Source organism: Pleuronectes platessa, chromosome 10, assembly GCF_947347685.1.
Source record: "Pleuronectes platessa chromosome 10, fPlePla1.1, whole genome shotgun sequence".
Lineage (NCBI taxonomy): Eukaryota > Metazoa > Chordata > Actinopteri > Pleuronectiformes > Pleuronectidae > Pleuronectes > Pleuronectes platessa.
Genome location: NC_070635.1, coordinates 9,109,718 through 9,129,960, shown reverse-complemented (window position 1 = coordinate 9,129,960; position 20,243 = coordinate 9,109,718). Strand labels below are relative to the sequence as shown.

General features: G+C 42.4%; 3 protein-coding genes across 3 annotated transcripts; 2 read left to right on the top strand and 1 right to left on the bottom strand.

Moving 5' to 3' along the window:
* Window positions 1–72: 72 nt before the first annotated feature.
* Window positions 73–2,656, bottom strand: si:ch73-54f23.4 (zinc-binding protein A33). Its single transcript, XM_053432302.1, has 6 exons — window positions 2,283–2,656; window positions 1,899–1,994; window positions 1,517–1,750; window positions 1,008–1,030; window positions 717–832; window positions 73–626 (listed from the first exon to the last, which is right to left on the bottom strand). The coding sequence occupies exons 1-6, from the start codon at window positions 2,346–2,348 to the stop codon at window positions 73–75; spliced, it is 1,089 nt and encodes a 362-aa protein (XP_053288277.1). The 5' UTR covers window positions 2,349–2,656.
* An 8,697-nt stretch (window positions 2,657–11,353) lies between these two features.
* Window positions 11,354–14,829, top strand: ino80e (INO80 complex subunit E). Its single transcript, XM_053431911.1, has 8 exons — window positions 11,354–11,425; window positions 11,712–11,794; window positions 11,895–11,965; window positions 12,061–12,113; window positions 12,250–12,337; window positions 12,896–13,013; window positions 13,345–13,443; window positions 13,966–14,829. The coding sequence occupies exons 1-8, from the start codon at window positions 11,398–11,400 to the stop codon at window positions 14,170–14,172; spliced, it is 747 nt and encodes a 248-aa protein (XP_053287886.1). The 5' UTR covers window positions 11,354–11,397; the 3' UTR covers window positions 14,173–14,829.
* Window positions 14,830–15,808: 979 nt separating this feature from the next.
* LOC128448979 (uncharacterized) lies at window positions 15,809–19,816 on the top strand. The gene is made up of 3 exons (XM_053431905.1): window positions 15,809–16,501; window positions 17,160–18,095; window positions 18,796–19,816. Exons 1-3 carry the CDS (start codon window positions 16,196–16,198, stop codon window positions 19,318–19,320), a joined length of 1,767 nt encoding a protein of 588 aa, XP_053287880.1. The 5' UTR covers window positions 15,809–16,195; the 3' UTR covers window positions 19,321–19,816.
* The last annotated feature ends 427 nt before the right edge of the window (window positions 19,817–20,243 follow it).

The following is a 20,243-nucleotide window of genomic DNA, read 5'->3' as shown; positions in this document are numbered from 1 at the left end:
ATTTATAAAATGAACAGTTTGGACCAATAGGACCAGTCGTCATCTTCCATCTAGTCTAGTGGTAACACTTAATCATAGTGAAGGTTTGAAAATCTGTATTGGTGTCGTGTTCTTCCCGTTGTGTGTGTCACAGGGGTTATAGAAGGGGAGCAGAGGCACCATGACCGATCCCATGGTGAAGGTGTAGATTGGTGCCATGGTGACAGCGTTATAGAAAGACACCTCCATTTTCTCACAGTTCAAGAACACGCCGATGCGAACGAGACGGAGAGACACGGTGATTTTGGTGGGTTCTGGGTCGGTGCAGGCCAGGACGGATCCACTCTTCAGGGCCAGGGTCCAGATGCCACTGGAGGTGCCCGTGGCAGCCATCTCCCCTCTTGGGACATCTTCTCGTGCTACACCCAGCCTCCACGCTGTCTTACAACCCACCTCCACCTCCCAGTAGTGCCGCCCAGTGGTGAAGCCCTGCTGACCCAGCACACAGTAATAGTAGTGGAAGCGTCGTGGGTTGGGCTGGATATCTGCTGTGTCTTTGTCTTCCTCGAACCATACTGAGGTGCGAGACTGGGACAGGGACAGATTAGGGTGAGCTGTCTCCGGGTCTAAGGTCACTGATGTTATATCTGCGGGCAAACAGAGATGGAGTAAAATAAGTCCTGTTGTTTAGCATTAAATGTGTCGGTTCTGATGACATATACAGAAAATACACATACTTGGGTAGAGGCAGCTTTTCATACGCTTCCATATCCTGTACTGGATGGGCCCCACAAACTGACCAGAGCGCACCTCAGTTTCCACGTCCGCTGGAGGAACAAAGCTGACCTGAGACCTGTTTGGACAAAACAAGAGAAGGGGAGGACTGAATGAGGGATGATGGGATATACGTCCTTCAGTAAGTGGAAACGCAAAGTACACACACACATAAGATTAACGAGTTAGGAGAAAATAACAGAGACAGTCAAATAGAAATTAGTTTGGCAACGACACACTTTGAGGAAATCTACCTTTTTATAAGATCTTTAATTTCCTGTAATGAGAGAAACAGTGGCTTTAAAATTGATTTGAATTGATCCGCATCAATCGTCATAAAAAGAAAGTACACAGCATTTTAAAACGTCCGGCCGTGAAACCCTCAGGAGACTTTTCATTAACACAAACAGTCGTCTTCTGTTGCTAGAACGCTTCGTGCTGTCTGCTCTTATTTGCTGACTAATGGTCTGACTGACGTTTGTCCTTTCACTGTTAAACGAGAAATTGATTTTGACTTGGAAAATCAGTGGAGTCGACTGTTCGGTCAATCAATGCCCATATAAGTGGTCAAATGAGTGCCAATAAGGGGCCGCAGAGTAATAGGGTTACCCTGGGTGGGTCCCTTCAAGGTAAACCTGCAGGGCCACATTGTTTTTCAGTTTTGATAAGCAAGATGTTGCTCCATCTGCAAATCAGTAACGTGTCAATACATTCAAAACAATAAGACAAACTATATTTTGTCTCTGGATGTTCCCTTCCTCACTTTGAGCAGCGTGGCACTGTCCTCCTCGGCCAGTTTGCTGTTCAGCACCCTGATCGCTCCGTCCAGGTCTCTCCCTTGCGCTGCTATTTTCTTCTCTCTCTCCTTCAGCTGTCTCAGTTGTTTCTGGCTCGCCCTCCTCAGCCGCTCCACGTCCTTACACTCCTCCTCGTCCAGGAAGCGATGGAGGTTCTGAAACTCGGCTCGGATTTCTCGCTCCAGATCATCAAACCTGCGCTGAGAGATGAGCGGAAAGAAAGGCAGTAATTAAATCAGCTAAGGTTTTGACTAAAATATTTTCAAAATTGGCCTCAGCAGGATCATTATGAATGTTTATTTTGTTTTCAACTTGAACTACTATAAGATAATGATGCAGCAACGATACCTCTACTTCCCCTGACTCTATGTACGTCTCTCTCTCTGCATCTCGGCAGTCATCGGCCTCACGCTTTATTCTTTTAATAGCCTGGACAAGTTTTTGCTGTACACACACACACACATAAACACACACGTACACACGCGCGCGCACACACACACACACACACTCACACACACACACACACACACACACACACACACACACACACAGGGGAGAAGAAAAGGAGAATTAGAGTAAAACAATACAAATGCAACAGAAACCTTACAAATTTGAAGTTTCTTTGTCTATGAAATATGAACTTTCAAATAAAAGCACACAAATGGAATGTTAGTCTCGCGTCGGTTGAACCACACACAGCAACAGGTGGAGACTATAAAACCTGAAACCTACCTTGTGATCACAGAGAAGACTGTTATTGTTATTGCTTTCGGTGGCTTCAGCGTAGTCTTGGTACATCCCCGTCTGCTGCAAAAAGTTCAAGACCAGAAATCAAAAGACACTATTGAGGATTTTAAATTAAAGTGATGGGGGGGAGTAAGAGGGATGAAGTGGAAGACTAAAAAAACTTAGCTATACAGAGAGGGAGAGAGAGAAAGAGGGTGAGGAGGAAAAAACACATGCCAGCTACAAAAGAGTCAAGGACAAACTTCCAAGCATAAAATGAGCAAGGGAGAAGCTGGTGGAGAGCTCAGATCGCTAATCACCGCCTGACTGGTGAATACACGGATCCATAAAAGTAGCGGAGCGTGAGGGAGAGGTGGGAAGGAGGCAGGTGCCAGGAGGACTCGCTGGCTGGCGGCAGCAATTTATGGCAGCGGACACACAAGAGTCTATTTCTGTCTCTGGAAGACAAAAAAGAATCTGGCAGCTGAGACACACATTCAGTCAGATATAGTGTTTCATATCAGCAGTTGTTTCATCTGGACGGGAGACGATACATATTTATACATAGATGCCGACTGTATATCGATGTTAGTCTTTGCAAGGTTGCCACCATAGCTGGGGCTGTCAGAGGATCCAGAGCAGCAAAGCTGCTACCGTTTAACCAATTGTTTAACCAATTGGCCCATAGGGGTGGTCATTTGACAGGCAGTGCTTAGGAATTGCAAGGAAGTGACATCTTGATATACTTCTGTGCTTAATGTATACAAGTGTGTTTAGTGTTTTGCAGATCACTGTGTGTATTGTTTTGCAAAAAGTGTGAAGCTGACATTGTGCTTATAGTGGTGCACATCTGGGCCCATGTGTTGCTCCTTGAGTGTCAAGTTTGATAATTGTGTAATACTTTTGATTTTAGTGTTTATGCAATCGAAAAAAACTGTAATCCCTTTTGCTTCAATTCCTTTAATCCCCTTTTCCTCAGTTCCTCTAACCGCCTTTGCTTCAATTCCTCTAACCCCCTTTGATTCAATTTCTCTAATCCCCTTTGCTTCAATTCCTTTCACCCCCTTTGCTTCAATTCCTTTAACCCCCTTTGCTTCTGTTCCTCTAACCAACATTGGCTTCAATTCCTTTAACCACTTTTGCTTCAATTCCTCTAATCCCCTTTTCTTCAATTCCTTTAACCCCCTTTGCTTCAATTCCTCTAATCCCCTTTGTTTCAATTCCTTTAATCCCCTTTGCCTCAATTCCTAGTGTCCACTTTGCTTCATTGAAGAATCAGTCTGCAGCAACCAGCCAGTTGGTAGAACAAAGAAGAACAAGAGATTTTTCATGCAAAACACATTTCGAACAGCGAAAAAAACAGTCACAATGGAATTCACTCAGAAAGTTAAACAAATGGACATAAATGCAGAGACTGTCCGCCCGTACTTTGAAAGCTTTTTTACGAAGCTCACAGCAGAGCAGTGGGAGAGGTTGAAGTCATGCAAACCGGATGAAGCTACAACATTTATGTTGGCAGAACTTCTGCTGAACTTAATGACGTTTGTTTCAAATGCCATTGTAAAGCGACGTCCCCGTTCACCCGTGTCTGAGGATAAAGTTCGGTCCATTCTGGGCGACACTCTCAACAAAAGTCTTTCACCAGGCAGCACAACAACGTCTGAGAGTTTGGATAAGCTCACAGACTTGGTTGTAGAGGAGGTGACGGAGACCGTCAACTCCACCTTGTCTGCGAGCTCCATCTGTGTGAGCTCTGAGAAGCCTATCCCAACCCGCCTCATTAGCCCCGCTAAAGTCCAACAGATGATCTGTTATGCCTGCGAGTCGTTAAAGAAAAACGGACGAATCAAACAGTTGGTCAAGCAAAGTCGGACCATCTCCTCAGAGGAACAGGAACCTTCAGACGATCCCATTCTGGTGAGTAGGACTTCTTCAAGCTCCTACTCTTCACGAAAAAGCTCCAAGTCAGGTAGTTCCTCAGAGGGAGGTTCAACAGCAAGCAGTGTGGACAGTGTGAAGAGGCTTGTGCAGGAAACAATCAACGAGAGTTTGACTGACATCACAGACTTCTTCAATGAGTTCAATGACAGCCTCTCTCTCAATTCCTTGTTTTCTTCAGAGATTGATTTGGCTTTAGATGAAATAATTGAGTCAATCAGTGAGGAAAGCAAAAATGGAAAGGAATCTCCAGAGACAAACTTTTCAAACGGTAAAGCGATGGGAAAGATCAACAGGCTTTTCATAAAGACTTTTGCCGCAGCAGGGACGCTCCAAATATTGTCAAAGGTCGCGAAAAAATTCCATGAGAATCCAAAATTCACTAGTAGGAAGGCGATGCAGTCATTGATTGCTAGTATTGACGCTGTGCTTCTGGAGAAGCAGAAGCCAGGAGGTGGAAATGAAAGTTCTGCTTTCGAAACACTGGAAAAGCCTCGATCTGAAAAGGTTATTGTATTCACAAAACAGCTTTCAGATCTCATCTATTCGCACATCGCACCTGGCAAGAATTCAGACAGGGGTTCAGGTCTAGTGAAGAAGGTTCGTGTTCCTACTTCACACAGGGGCATATATGCAGACATTCAGACCAGGGTGTTTTGTTTTCTGTCCTTGATAAGCTGGTGGCTGAACAACCAGGTTAACCGCCACACAAACAGAGTGTCAGTCGCTTTAATGACCATCGACTCATCGCAGTCATCATCATTAGAGGTCAACAGCCTAGAGGAGAAAAGATCATCCTCAGAAGTCAGCAGCGGAAGGAAGAAAAGACTGAAGCAGTCAACCCCAGCAGTGATCACCAGCAGAGGGAAGGAAAGACCGAAGCAGTCAACACCAGCAGTGGTCACCAGCAGTGGGAATAAAAGATCACAACAGTCGTCACCATCATCAGAAGTCATCAGCAGAGGGAAGAAAAGATGCAAGCAGTCTTCATCCTCAGAAGTCAGCAGCAGAGGGAAGGAAAGACTGAAGCAGTCAACCCTAGCAGTGGTCACCAGCAGTGGGAGTCAAAGTTCGAAGCAGTCTTCATCCTCAGAAGTCAACAGCGGAGGGAAGAAAAGATCAAAGCAGTCTTCATCCTCAGAAGTCAGCAGCAGAGGGAATGAAAGAACACCAACACCAGAAGTGGTCACCAGCAGTGGGAGTAATAGTTCGAAGCAGTCTTCATCATCAGAAGTCACCAGCAGAGGGAAGAAAATATCTAAGCAGTCAACACCAGCAGTGGTCAGCAGCAGTGGGAGTAAAAGATCAAAACAGTCTTCATCCTCAGAAGTCAGCAGCGGAGGGAATGAAAGACCGAAGCAGTCAACACCAGCAGTGGTCAGCAGCAGTGGGAATAAAAGATCGAAGCAGTCTTCCTCATCAGAAGTCAGCAAAGAATGTGAGAACTCAGGATCATCCGACAGGAGGGCCAGGGAGAAGATTGAAAAGATCCAGGCAGAGGTCAAATATAAAACGTATGTCAGTGTTCTCTCGGACAAGCTCGTCACAAAAATCTATAAAAAGGCAAAGGTGACCTGTAATGATGATGACACAAGGCGTCATCTGATGGAGAGAATATGGGCCGAGGTCAAAGACATTGACTCACCTTACATCCTGAAAAGATGCCTTGACATGGACATTTACAAGGAGTTGTCTAAGAAGTGGCCTTCTCCAAAGACGCTAATGTCTTCCCTTCTTAGAAGAGATCCAGAACTTGAGATATCAATAATCTCCATTGTGAGAAGACGCCTGTGCAAAAAGCCTGGCTTCTTCTCCTCTTTAAGAGCAGGCATCTCTTCCTTCTTCAGGAGATAACAGGTGGATGATGTTACTCCTGACATGGCTTTTACTAAGTCTAAAGTTCTGCAATGGGTTTTCTCAGGGTGCTCCTGTTATCCCAACATTTATAAAAATGAATAAAATTTCTAAAATGGAATTAATTGTTCTCAGTATTTATTCCACTCAGACTAAAGTTTTGCTGTTTTTCAAGCTGAAATTTCACTGTTTCTCAAGTGCAAGTTTCTTCCTTTAATTCATCAGCCATCGGCACCTTCACCTGAACTTAGCTCCCAAAAGCTGTATAAGGCGGAGGAGAGTAACCTCATTATGGCTGGTGATCAAATAGCAATAGTAAGCATCTAACTTTCAGATATTTTCAGAATAAGAGTCACAGTTGCTGCACAGAATCAGCGTAAATGGATAAAGTGTTACTTGATTGTGTTTGTCTTAAATTAAAAGGAAATTTGAGATCTCAACTTTTTCAATTTTGGAGTAAAATGTCTTCTTATGTAATATATGGCATTTTGTACGGGACTGCATTAGTTCCACTCAGTGTACCTACGCATTGGTTATTAAATTAGGCATTGCTGTATTTCAAATAAACACAATTTCAAGGTAAAACTGGAATTGAAGATGGAGCACAAAAATTGTGTGGTGTTCGTGTTTTGGTCACTCAGCCAATGTTCACGGGTCTGGTGGACCCACCGTATTATTCGATCTTTCAAGGAATACAAAAATATATGTAAAAATACTTAACAGATGTTAACTTTATCCCAATTACAAGCAACATAAACAGCATATATGGTTAATATTTGTCATTTACCCCTGTTAAATCACATTTATGAATGAAGGTGCTTTTCGTTATTTGTGATAAAATGCAATCAAACAAAGAAACATAAATTATAATCAAGATATGATTGGAAAAAAACGAACATGAAACAAGGTTCTTCATCAGTATTGAGGTCGATTTCTTGAACTTAATTAGAAATTGAACACACTCATGTCAGTCTACATGAGAAATGATTTTTGAAGAGAGAAAATCTTAGTGATGTGATGGGCTCCTCTGGACCAGGTAGGGTTAGGTACTGCAGTACAAGGTCGATCCAAGTGGAAAGCGCAAGCACACGTATTGTCTGTGAAACAAAAGCCTAATACCAGAATAATGGATATAATTGTTCGATAAGTTATTTTTGTGTAACAGTCAAAGTTGAGGGGTGTGGCTTATTGTCACTTCAGAGTTTCCATTGATCAATTAGTCCCATTAGCTTCCTCTAACCCCCTTTGCTTCAATTCCTCTAACCCCCTTTGCTTCAATTCCTTTACAGTTTTTTTCGATTGCATAAACACTCAAATCAAAAGTATTACACAATTATCAAACTTGACACTCAAGGAGCAAAACATGGGCCCAGATCTGCACCACTATAAGCACAATGTCAGCTTCACACTTTTTGCAAAACAATACACACAGTGATCTGCAAAACACTAAACACACTTGTATACATTAAACACAGAAGTATATCAAGATGTCACTTCCTTGCAATTCCTAAGCACTGCCTGTCAAATGACCACCCCTATGGGCCAATTGGTTAAACACACCATGTTTAACCAATTGGCGTTCAAACACAGTATTGCTTAATTGTGGACACACCAATCAGGTTTAAGCACTATAGCAATGCAGCAGCTTAGTTCACCTGTTTTCAACCAAAATGGAGCTTGTGCTCAAAAAAGAAGAAGAGTGAGGGTGAGAGGGGGAATCCACGGAGGTGGAGAAGGCTGCGGCTGCGGCATTATTAATGATGTTGTGTGTGATGTTGCATACTGCACACATAACTTTCATAATGTAAATGTACTGTATTCAAGACCTATGCTGAACTACAGAATCTTGTCTTTCACTGTATTTCTAAGAGTTTTACAGATGATGCTGAGGAAATCACATGAATTCATATACATAGATGAGGCAGGGTTCAACCTGACAAAAGCAAGAAGGAGAGACAGAAATATCATTGGCCACGGGGCTATAATCCATGTCCCAGGGCAACGTGGGGTAACATCACCCTTTGTGCTGCCAATACACAGAATGGGGTCCTCCTCCGTCATGACAACATGGGTCCTTACAACACACCTCACATTCTCAAATGTTTGGACCGATTACACAACATCGTCACAGCAGTAAACCACAGGCACCAGATGCAATCCATTGTCATCTGGGACAATGTGTCATTCCACCACTCTGCTCTGGTCCAGAACTGGTTTCAACACCATCCACAGTTTACAGTACCATACCTTCCACCACATTCTCCGTCTCTAAACCCAATCAAAGAGTTTTTCTCGGCATGGCGGTGGAGGGTTTACGATCTCCGGCCCCAGGCTCAGGTTCCCCTCATGGAAACTGTACTGGATACAGAATTTTCTGCTTGTCTGATATTTGTCGAGCTTACAGTGTTATGCACACTCCTGTAGTAGCATGAAAACTGGGACATGTTTTGTTGTGATTCTCCATGTTGACATGTTGACTGATTTGGGGATATGGAGAGGCATAAATTCAATTTTCATGGGACTGCAGTATTGGTCTTGTGTAGTGTTTGGTGAATTTATTGTATATTTGCACTTTCTCAGAGTACTTCACTTATAGAACTCTAATCACTGAGAACTGGAATTGCTAAAAGTGTTTAAGGTTAGCAACAGCAGTGTGTAACTGGCTAAAGCAGAATTAAGTAATATGAAGCGTGTGTGTTTCATATGGCAAAAAAATATGGTTTTGATAAACAAGTGTATAGTTTTTACCAGTGTTTAGTTTTCCAAAGGATCTGAGGTGTTCTGCTGATTGGGTGTGTGGTTGTGCTCATTGTGTTTAGTGTTTGAAACACCGGGCCCTGTTTTGAAAATCGTGCTTAAGCAATCGAAAAAAACTGTAAAAGGCCAAAGCACCCAATGACTTTAAGGAACAAGTGCAGAAGACCCTTAAGTGTAGAGGAGGTTTTATCATCTTGTCCTATGTTTTTTTTTGTTTTGATTTTTAAACGGCACTTTAAAGATAAGCTTAAAACGGGTCATGAGATCTTCAGTAAGTAAAGTTTCATTCAGCTTTTTGAAATGTTGATGCTATTTTAGAACTATTGCAGTTTACATTTTGATGCCATCCCCCCCCCCCCCCCCCCCCTCCCCCACAGATGCAGTTTATAATGAGGGGTTAGCTTCACTTTGTTCAGATGCCAGCTAATCCATGGCCCTTTCTTTATAAATTGTGTTATTCTTGTTTCCTAAAAGGATGCTGGTTAGCTTTTTCTTTTTTTTTTTTTTTTTATATTTTTGTTTATTGGAAGTAGTTTCACGAGATACAACAATATAACAGGGAATACTTCCATCTTACATTTTTTCCCATCTTTTTATCCCTCCCACATTCCCATCCCCAGCACCCATAACAAACCCATAAACACGAAAAAACAACCAAATATAAAAATAAATAAATAAATAAATAAAATAAAATAAATAATTAAAGGGGAAGGGTGAATTGTTATTAAAAATAAAATAAATGGGGGGGAGGGGGGGGGCTCAGTCATCACCATAACGCAGAGATGTCAAAGACTCAATTTGACTTAAGAGAGGTCTCCAAGTCTTTTCAAATGAATTTAAGGAACCATTCAGGGAAAATCTAAGCTTTTCAAGACTCATGAACAGTAAAACTTCTTCAACCCACCTACTGTGAGATGGGGGTTGAGGGTGTTTCCATTTAAAGAGTATAAGGCGTCTGGCTAACAGGGTGGTAAAGGCAAGGACATTCTGTATAACTCTAGAGGCAAAAGGCTGTAGGGGGGCCCCAAACAAAGCCAAGAGAGGTTGAGGAGAGATGGTAGTGTTATATGCTAAAAAAGAAAAGCTTTTTCTTTTTTAAGCAACCCTTTGTCTGTCCACTTATCTAATCAGTTTTTTAAATATATATATGTATATCTTCCTCTTTCTTTTTCTCTGCTCGTCTTCCTCCCTCCCTTCACACAGAGACACACGGGGGGGGGGGGGGGGGGGGGGTTGCTGTGGGTGCATGCACTGAGGCAGCATTACTCATCTCTGCAAATGTTCCTCATCTATAATTCACAGTGCTGGGTCCTGACAAGTGACTGTGCTGAGCTAAGGTTGAGCTGAAAACTCAGTGCACCACAGAATGCGGCAGGTGGAGGGTGAAGCTGGCAGGAGGATTCAATAAAACACAAAGGGCTGCTGCATGAGGAAGCATGCACAGGGATTCCTGCAGCTGTGAATCAGTGTCGGCCATAATATTGAAATGTGCAAATTGTGTGTTTTATACAATCATATAATATCAGCACATATATGTTCAACATTAATATTCAACTAATGCTGTACTCATGCATATGCCACTGTCCTCGAGCAGCTGCCAGTCCAGATGTGTCTGAGATTTCCTCTTCCTCAACTATAGTCCTTGGTCAGCACGTACATGATGTCATCTCTGAAAAGCTGGAGAGGAGAGACCCCATTTTGTCTGTGGTGAAAAAGACACACTTCCAAAAAGTCTAAATTGCTGTGTTCAGGGAAAACGGCAACATTAAAAATGCAAAAACCTCCCTCTGCCAATGAAGTACCCCAAGGTTTTCAAAACAGAAAGAGTATACAATACTCTCAAGTTCCCTTTTCCATTTGCATGTTTGTTTGTGGATGAGAAGAAAAACAGAAGTGCACTGATTTAGAACAGTTTAAGAATTCAACTTTTTATACTGTACATAATAGCACGAAATTAGTTTCTGACTTTTGAGGTGGTACATTATCTATAGTATTAATATTCAACTTTTTTATATCATATGTATTTGTACTGCATTATTATTCAACCTTCATGCAGAAGTACTTCTAGACAATTACGCTGCTACAATCAAAGATCAGAGCATAGATATATGGAAAAAATAGATTGATTAAAAGTCTATGTTGATATTAAATTACAACAAAAAAAGAATTATACCTCAAATTAAAGTTATGGACAACTTTAGTAAATCACAAGCTGCACAATCCAAGCAAGAGCAGCAGAGGAACCCAGCAGCCAGCAGGGGGCAGCCTCTGGACATCACATGGAAACAGGCAGCAGCAGACTGCTTCGAAATTAAGAACATAAATATATAAATTATGAATTTTCAAACATACAAACACTGGGATCAAAACAGGTGCAGCTCCATAGATAAATGAAAACAAGAGGCAAAAGAAAGAGAAAAAATAATTACAATTAAATTAATAACAACAATAGTAACTTTGAATTTAAAAGGGCTACGGTTCATTTTCTGAACTACATTTTTATAAGGCAGTTTAAACAAAAGGTCCGCCCATCGAGTCGCATGGCACTGACGTCACGATAGTAAACAAGAGCATGTCGCACAGACCAACTCAAACTAGAGGTTTGGGTGTTTTTTATAAACATTCGCGGTTTTATTATCAGTCGACTTTGTGTTCGTACATTTAAAATAACTCTGTTTGTTTGTCTCTGTGAGAGCAGCAGCTCTGTATCTTTTGCCAGTTGGCTATGTAAGCTAACGTTTAGCTTTAGCTTAGCTTGTGTTACATGCAGCTCAGTCTCACACATGTCGCGATGCTGAGTGGTTCTTCTCCACAAACAGACCGTTAGTGTTCTCATGTAAAACTACACATGTGAAACTGATTCACCGTTTGTCTGCTGCGTTTCAGAAATGAACGGCCAAGCGGACGTCGAGGTTGACTACAAGCGGAAATACAAAAATCTGAAGAGGAAATTAAAGTTTCTGGTTTATGTGAGTGTGTTCACGAGCGTCGTTTTGAGCTTTTTTTAAAAAACGAACAAAAGCACACACCAGTCTTTTCTTATCTGCACTGTTTGGTTTCCGGTTGCAGGAACAGGAGTGTTTTCAGGAGGAGCTGAGGAGAGCTCAGAGGAAACTCCTCAAAGTTTCCAGAGACAAGAGGTGACTTGATGTTGTGTGTTTATATAAAATCAAATATGGATGTGAACGAGTTTTGTGTGAAAGCAGCAAACAATAATCTCGTTCACGTTTCCCAGCTTCCTTCTGGACAGACTGCTGCAGTATGAGAGGGTAGATGAAGACTCCTCAGGTTGGTGTGAAAACATTTCATTGTGTTGTGATACAGTTTGTGTGGTGTGTATATATTTAATTTTTAATACGTGTTTTACTGAGTATTGTATCTACTGTGCTGCTGGATCAGGTTTTCTTCTTCTTCTACATTTCAGATTCAGAGGCAACAGTTTCTTCAGATAACAGTGACGCAGAAGGGCCCAGAGAGAGAGAAAGAGAGAGAGAACGAGACGGGGTTAAAAAGTACGTTGGGCATTTTAACACAACATTCAGGTGTTAGACTCACCGCCTCAGGGTCATGCATCATTTTTTATGATAAATCATTGGGTGCATATAGATAGATTGGTGTCTTTAAACCATCTGTGGTAAACATAATCCTGTCAAAGGCATTGCAGTGACAAAACTGAAACCTTAGAAATATAAAATCTTTTGGTAAAGGAGTTAGAAGAAATGTGAAAAGATGAGCAGCCTACAGGCTTACCAATTTATCGTTTGGCCGATAAAAATCTAAACATCACAGACACACAGGTATTGGAAGCTGTTCAGCCCAATAAGCTCCTGTACAATAGTTTGCTATAATATATGAATAGAACTGACAATTAAGTCAGATTTAAGCAGATCAAAGTTTCATCTAAACAAGATAATCTTCTTGTTTGATGCCGGTTTAATCTTCCTGAGGGGCTTTCCTCTTCTATTTGCTGACCATGAACGACCCTGCCCTGGACCACATTTGTTTTTAAATAATGGTGTTATTGTTTACCTCACACAATGAGTTCAAAAATATTCATGCACTCTTTTCAGGCGGAGAAGCAGTCCTGGGGCGTGTCTTCCTTCCTCCTCCTCCCCTCATCTCTCCCTGCTGTCCCGTGCTGGTGTTAATCCCCTGCAGTCACCAGGCTCTGGACCATACCTCAACACTGTGAGTGCCCATCATGCTTTTTCATATCATATTGCTGCCAACTACAGTAACACTGCAGCCATTCCACCTCCTCATGAGCAAACATAATCCCTGTTTTAATGCATTATTTATATGATTTGATAGTTTTGTCATTCTTATTCATAAATCTGTTTTATCTCTTCCTTTTTTTTTTCCGTTTTCCATCTATAATGCCTTCACTTTCCTTGCATTTTTCATTCTTCTGTGTTTGTTTTTATGTTTGTGTGTTTGTGCGTGTGTGTGTCCTTCATGTTTATGCCTGTGGGCACATGTGGTCATTTGGCAAATTTGGGCCTGCATATGTGTTGGGCAGATGCCCTTCCCACCAGAGTATTTGGCTCCTCCAGCTGAACGAGTGAAGAAAGAGAGAAAAACAAAGGCGCCAAAAAACAAGAGAGAGCCTACGGGGAAGGTGAGAGAGGAGATCAGAAATATGGGATATTCAGAGATAATCATAATGACAATTAAGACATATTTTCTAATTACTTCAGAGATAATGTGTGTTAAATGTGCCACTTATTCTAGAGAACAGTAGAGTAGACCAGTAGCTCATATTTTGGTTACAATATACAGTTTATGTCCATGTAGAAGGAAGTCTTAAGCATGTGCACTTATGTTCTTCTGATATACAAAATCTCTCTGATAGTTAAAACAGTTGATCGGTGCCTTATTGATCATTACGCACTGTCGCCTGTAATCACGACATTTCAGGACACTCATGTTGTCGAAGATTTTGTACACAAATCATTTGAGGCAAGTTTGTCCCTGTGCTGAATTGACCGCGTGGACAATAATCTTTATAATTTCATATACATGCTGCATGCTTCCTTTAATCTGGGATGCAGTGATCCATCCATCCCCCTCTTTCCTTCGTCATATCTTCATCCCTCTCTCTATCGCTCATAACATCTTTGCTTCACTCTGACCTCAACAGGTCGTTGCCCCAATGGCAGCTAATTACCCATCAGCCCCTGCGGCCCCTGCAACAGCCAGTGGCCCCTTCAGCTGGGTTCCCAGACAGATGCTCAGTGGAGATGCAGCTGAGGAGGAGGGGGACAGTGACTTGGACAGCGACCGAGGAGATGAAGACAGGGGGGAGGGAGACGAGGCTGAGTTAGTAATTGACATCCCAAATGAATGAGGTTGTTTGTGTGTGTGAGTGTGTGTGTGTGAGAAAGTGTATTTATAAGCAGGGGATGAAATCAAAAGACATAACGTGACTCAACGTATTTCTGTTCTCAGCAGCCCACATTTTCAAAAGTGAGCCAAGCTCCCTCTGGTGGACTTTTGCTCCACTGCAGCATGGCTGTCCAAAATTCATATATTGTGTCAAGAATTTAATCCGTGATAAAAATCCAGTTTGCGAGCTGTGACCATGATGATTGGATATTTATGTTCTCTGTTTTTCAGCCTGGTCTTTTTTTTTTTGTCTAAACATTCTAGTAATTCACCACAGTGATTCCAACTAGGTGTGTCCTTCAAAGAGGAATTGTGTGTTTGTTATTTGTTTTGCCTTGTCCAACCTTCCATCGCAGACGGGGAGTTGTTAAAGTAGTTGAAAACTGTGTTAGTGGGATAGAAAAGCTGAGTCTTTACTTGGTCCATGTCGTTTTTTACATCTGTCATTTGAACTATTATGTTGAGGTTTTTGACTTTATCACAATGTTCATATAATACTGCTGTGTTTCCCCCTAAAATTTTAAAAGCAAAAACGTTTTAGTTGATAATGAATTTATACTATTTTTGCACCCAGTGAATTCTGCATGTCACAGAATAAAATGCAGATGTTCTCATATAAGTTGACTGTTTTTTTTTATTTTGAATAAAATATGTCAGACCTCAGTTACAGATTCTTCTGACAAAATGCTTACTCAGTGTTTGTGTCAAAATATTTGATCATTGCACCATTAAAAAGTGTTAAACAAATAAGTAGGCAGGATGCCCCACCCATGAGGTTCACACCCTAAAACTCTCATACCAGAGCTTCAGTCTGTGAATCACACCACTCGACTTGTCTGTGGGAATTGTGTGCAGGAATGTGTGCACTGACAACATTCATTCTTATTCCTCTGAATATAAACTAGGCTCATGTTGATTATTGCACAGGATTGTCTTTTGCTTCTGCAGAGGAATCCTGATTTCAGCCCAGGGGTACGTTTTGCTCATGTTTGCCATAACTCAGAGGCAACATGAACTCTGCCTGGCTGAAATCCACCTCTTCAAGAAGTCAAAAAAGAGAAGCGCTGGTTATTTGTCTGTTCATTCCTACACAGGAGCAGGTTACAGGATAACATGCCACTAGCTGTTTTTGTCACATAACCGTTTTGTAAAGAGCAGTTGGTGTCAACATCATGTCCCAACAGGCATGTGTCTGACTGAGGGAGATGAGCTGCAATGAAAGGCATGGCATTTTGTGTGGGAAGTCAGATTTCTGGGATCGCAGCACTGTGTGACACGGTGACCCGTGACTGAGGCTGTCAGGATTAGGTTTTAATGAGGGTTGACGTTCATTTCCGAGCTCAGTTGCTCACATTTTATCTGGAGGTACAAGTTGGCGCTTCTGCTTGTTTCGGAGCATGTCTAACCAGCTCTTTGACGTAAAAGGGTCGACACTGTCAGATTTCTCTCACCAAGAATAATGGACAACAGGAACGTGTTAATCGAGTGACTTGTGTTGTATAGAAACCATTGTTTGGGAATGCAGACCTACAGGTACTTGACAGCTTTGAGTGGGTGTTGCCCTGGCTTGTGTACCTAACAGAGAGGAGATATAAAGGTGTAGCCATAGAGAGAGTGCGAGGGAGGGGTGAAGTGGAGGTACAGCAGGAGGGAGAGGCAAAGAGGGTGGAACTGACAGAGGGGGGGTGAACTTGTCAGGGAAAAGGAAATGAAGTAGTAAGCAAGATAGTGCCTGCAACACAGAGAACAGCTGACATTAAAAGAAGACAGACATGGCTGGAGACAAACTGGAGGAGAGAGCTGGGAGCGAGTGAGGAAAACAACGAGAGATCAGCAGCCAACCTTGGCCACCTTATCTTTTCCATCTATAGACGGAAATCGCTGGATAATTTATAAGCCTCTCCCCCTGGCTCTGTGTTATTGTGTGTGTCGGAGGGAGTGAGAGAGAGAGAGAGAGAGGGGGATTTGCTGAGCTCACCACCACCATGCTGTGTCCTGCTGCCGTCAGTGCAGCTGCTGTCTGGTTGCTACTGGCAGTGCTGGGCCCGGGCCTGTCTCTTCCAGCTGAGGAGAACGCCGAGCAGGGCTTCACCCGCTGCAGCGACTGCTTCTACAGACAGACGCCTCCCCGGGGAGCCTCTGCAGGGCCGCTGCTGCACCCACTCTGCCACACACTGCCTGGGAGACAGGCCTTTGCCACTCTGTCCAAACCAGCCTGTGACACAGCTGTCTACTCTGCCTTCCATCTCAGGCACGGATGGACAGAGGAAGAGGAGGGCGAAGAGCTCCTGGTAAGAAGCCTGTTTAAAGTGGTACTATCTCTTTTTGAATAATGGTATTTAAGGAATGAAGTACGCTATATGAAGAACATGTGACCTTTCAGGCTCCCGGCCCTCTCCTTATTTGGGCACCGTGGCACCATTAACCACCTAAATGTAGTAATCAAGAAAACCAACCAAATGCAACAGTAGCCTCCATTTCTTGGTTTGAACAAGTTGTTTTACTTGATACGTTAAGTCTTTTTAGTTAATTATGTCTTTCTATCTTCAAGATATTGAACACAGAGTGTTTAGCTTTCGGCTGTTTCATTGGTACTTTTACTAAAACCTCTAATACTGCTCCCACCATTGTACTAAACATAGTCAGCTCTGGTAATTTACTGCAAGATCCCAAAATTTTGTAAAACAAGAAACCATCTGAAAAATCTGAATTTTTGTAGAAGAAATTACCTTTTTTTCAAACATAAACATTTGAAATCTTGCATAATTATCTGGACTATTGGAACATTGACATTAAAATGGAACGATACATATTTCCACTTATGTTTCAGTTGGATCATTTGAACATAAAATACCAGCTCATGTATCTCAAAGGTAAAACCATGAATTATAACTAATGTACATTTGCACTCACACCTTATTGATTGGTTGTGATGATTTTTTCTTCCAGTCAGAAGAGGAAAACAACATTAAAGCAGCAGCACCAATTCTCCTCAGAGGAGGCGGGGATCCATCTGATTTCGTCTCAGACTCCCCTCTGCAACACTGGGACTCAACGGTCACAACACTGGTTCAGTCAAGCATCAGTCCTCAGTGCAGCACTTTAGAGGGAGATCTCTACATCCTGACCGGGGCGGGGGGTCTCAGGGCGGCCGAAGATGGAGATGAGGAGTGTCAGATGGGCCCACTGTGGTCTGCAGTGTGCTGCGCGGGCCCAGAGGGGAAGGGTGGCTTCAGCGTGGGGTTAATCAGAGAGACAGGAGGATTAGACAGGCAAGTGAGCCTGAAGGAGCTGGAGGAGCTGCTGGGAGTGGAAGAAATGTTCTCTGAAGGCTGTGGAGGAGCAGATGTGGAGACTGTTGGATTTCTTGTGGGTCTTCAGGGCGAGGGGAAGCCTGAAAATGTAGAGAAGATGGATGTGGATGCTCCTGGCGAAGAGACGAGAGAAACAGATGTGGATTCAGACACAGCTGGTCCAGACACTGAAGGGGAGACTAATCGTCAAGACACTAAAGCTGAGAATATCCGTCAAGACGCTGAAGCTGAGACAAACCGACAAGACCCTGAAGTTGAGACAAATCGACCAGACACTGAAGCTGAGAAAAATCCTGATGTTCAGCCAGAGGAAGCTGGTGAAGTTGCACAGGAAACGTCAGCAGGTGCAGTGGAATCAACGAGCAGCAGTGGAGAGCACGGGGATGTGAGGAGCTCAGGAGCCGTCACTTCAGAGTCTCCTGACTCCTCAGCGGACCAAGAGACTGCAGATGATCAGGAGAAAGACACAAACTCCACCAGCACTCTGGTCTACATCCTCTCCACCGCCATTTCCATTCTCAAAGCTCCGCTGCACCCTCTGATCTCCACAGTCACAAAGTTACCTGGACAGGTGATACAATTTACTGAACAGAACAACGTATACTGAGCCTTATTTAAAGTTGAATGTGTACTCAAGTTATTACAAAACCACTTTCATTAGGTTGAGGGATTAACAAGAAACAGATTTTTTTTTTAAATGTTGAGATGTACCTTTTATACCCCACACCGAAGAAAATTGTTTCACCAACTTTAAAATGACTTCCTCTACCAACACAAATTAATTAAATTCGTTCAAATTAAAATTTACAAGTTATGTCAACAACTAGGGAAACAATTTTTCTTTTTCAAAGTTTCCACATGCAAAATGCTTGGTTATCATATTTACTTTATAAATACAAAGAATTGCTTATGATTGAAGTGAAAATGAGGAAAAGTTAGCAAAAACTATAGTAAAAGGCAATTATTATACATGATCTTTTTTCATTCATTAATTTCAGTCTTTTTTTAGATAACCAGGGATTATTTTTTGTTAGGGTTAACCGAGAACGCAGAGAACTTCACTTTTCCTTTTTAAGATTTTAACCGCAGGTTCACAGTCATTAAGTTAAACCCCTCATTCCAGTCTGTGGGTGGAGCAGACAGGAATGAGGTCTGGTCAGAAACAGGTGTAACTCAGAGTTCTTGAAACTCCCTCAGGTAATTTGGTCATTGAATTATTCACACCTTTTTATCTCACTTTAAAAAATGAAACTTGTTCTGTCTCAATTCAGGTGACCTATGTCCTTCAGGAGGACCTCGGAGTTCTCTGTGCATTACCCGGAGACACCTACTCCCTGCTTCACCTTGTGACCTCTGACCTCTTGTCCTGGATGGGCTCAGCTGCAGATCTGCTGCTGGGTGTTGGGGAAACCGGTGTCAACAGTGTCTACTACTGCACCTCATCCATGCTGGGAGCTCTGTACAGTAACTGCCACACTGGCGTCACCGGTGTGGGGACCCTGGCCGGGGACACGGTGGGGGTAGTTGGCGACGCGGTGGATAATGCTTGGTGGGTGACTAAGTTCTTTGGAGGGCGGCTGTGGGAGCACAGTGAATGTTATGTGGGCACAGTGGCGACAGAGATGGGCGATCAGGCCATGGCTGTGGGTGGAGGGTTTGGGAAGCTGACATGGAGAAGTGGAAACGGAGTGTTTAATGTGTTTAGGCTGGGAGGGGGTTTCGTAATGGGGATTATGGATATGCTCATTGGTGCAGTGAGAGAGGCGTCTGGGCAGGAGGAACAAACCTTGTCATAGGTTTTCTTCAGGTTTGGTTTGTACATTTCTGCAGCACAAAAGTAATAGTTGTTGATGTCATTTGATGCCTTAGTTGTTATAGATGGATTGCCACATGTGAATTGTAAACCTCTTCCTATGGGGTCAAAGTGCTTTACAATGTTTTGCCTCCTATTTACACACTCTCATACACCAATGACGGAGGAGCTGCTACGCAAGGTGCTTGCCCGCAATGGGGGTTTAGTGTCTTGACCAAAGACAGGAGGAGGCGGGGATCGAACCGCGAACCCAGTGGACAGTCCGCTATATCACAAAGCAACACAGCCTCCCTTATAATGTGGATACACCTCACTGTGGAAATCTGGCTGTTCAATAATCTACTGTATTTGAGAGCTGTAAAAACACACTGTGCACACTGTTCTTTTGGATGTAATTGTTCAGGGCGATTCTTGTATGATACTTGTTGCATGTATACATTTGAATAAAATGAATGGCTGGTCTGCCAGTGTAACATGAACCATTTCATCTTTGTTTATTCATTGGTATCTTTCTCTGATTCGGGACTGGAATGTAACTACTGTGTATATTTAGACAATTACTCAAGTTGAGTATAATTCTGAGATTCTTGTACTATCAATATAAGATTTTATTCAACTATTCCCCAACATTTCAGATTGAAACACTATTTTTCTGCACTACATTTATCAATTTAGAAAATATGAGATATTTTTACAGATTAAACTACACAAAAAGAATGTAATGTAGTTCAAATAGGCAGCTTCTCCAGCTCAAAGAAATGCAACAATTAGAGCTAATGATACAAGAATGTAACAATCATATCGTTATTGATATAAATACATCTGGCTGAGAAGGACGTGTCCTTGTAATAGAATATTTCTAATCTTGAGATTAAGCAGACCATGTGATTACGTAAAATAAAAATG

What these genes read in the sequence shown, in the direction of transcription:
- ino80e (XM_053431911.1), top strand. Translation starts at nt 11,398, where the DNA reads ATGTCGCACAGACCAACTCAAACTAGAG. An exon ending in AATTAAAGTTTCTGGTTTAT is followed by an intron (nt 11,795 to 11,894) that starts GTGAGTGTGTTC and finishes TTCCGGTTGCAG; the next exon opens with GAACAGGAGTGTTTTCAGGA. An exon ending in AGAGAGAGCCTACGGGGAAG is followed by an intron (nt 13,444 to 13,965) that starts GTGAGAGAGGAG and finishes TGACCTCAACAG; the next exon opens with GTCGTTGCCCCAATGGCAGC.
- si:ch73-54f23.4 (XM_053432302.1), bottom strand. Translation starts at nt 2,348, where the DNA reads ATGTACCAAGACTACGCTGAAGCCACCGAAAGCAATAACAATAACAGT. An exon ending in TAGAGTCAGGGGAAGTAGAG is followed by an intron (nt 1,751 to 1,898) that starts GTATCGTTGCTG and finishes CTCATCTCTCAG; the next exon opens with CGCAGGTTTGATGATCTGGA. An exon ending in ACAGTGCCACGCTGCTCAAA is followed by an intron (nt 1,031 to 1,516) that starts GTGAGGAAGGGA and finishes CTCTCATTACAG; the next exon opens with GAAATTAAAGATCTTATAAA.
- LOC128448979 (XM_053431905.1), top strand. Translation starts at nt 16,196, where the DNA reads ATGCTGTGTCCTGCTGCCGTCAGTGCAGCTGCTGTCTGGTTGCTACTG. An exon ending in AGGAGGGCGAAGAGCTCCTG is followed by an intron (nt 16,502 to 17,159) that starts GTAAGAAGCCTG and finishes TTTTTCTTCCAG; the next exon opens with TCAGAAGAGGAAAACAACAT. An exon ending in TCACAAAGTTACCTGGACAG is followed by an intron (nt 18,096 to 18,795) that starts GTGATACAATTT and finishes GTCTCAATTCAG; the next exon opens with GTGACCTATGTCCTTCAGGA.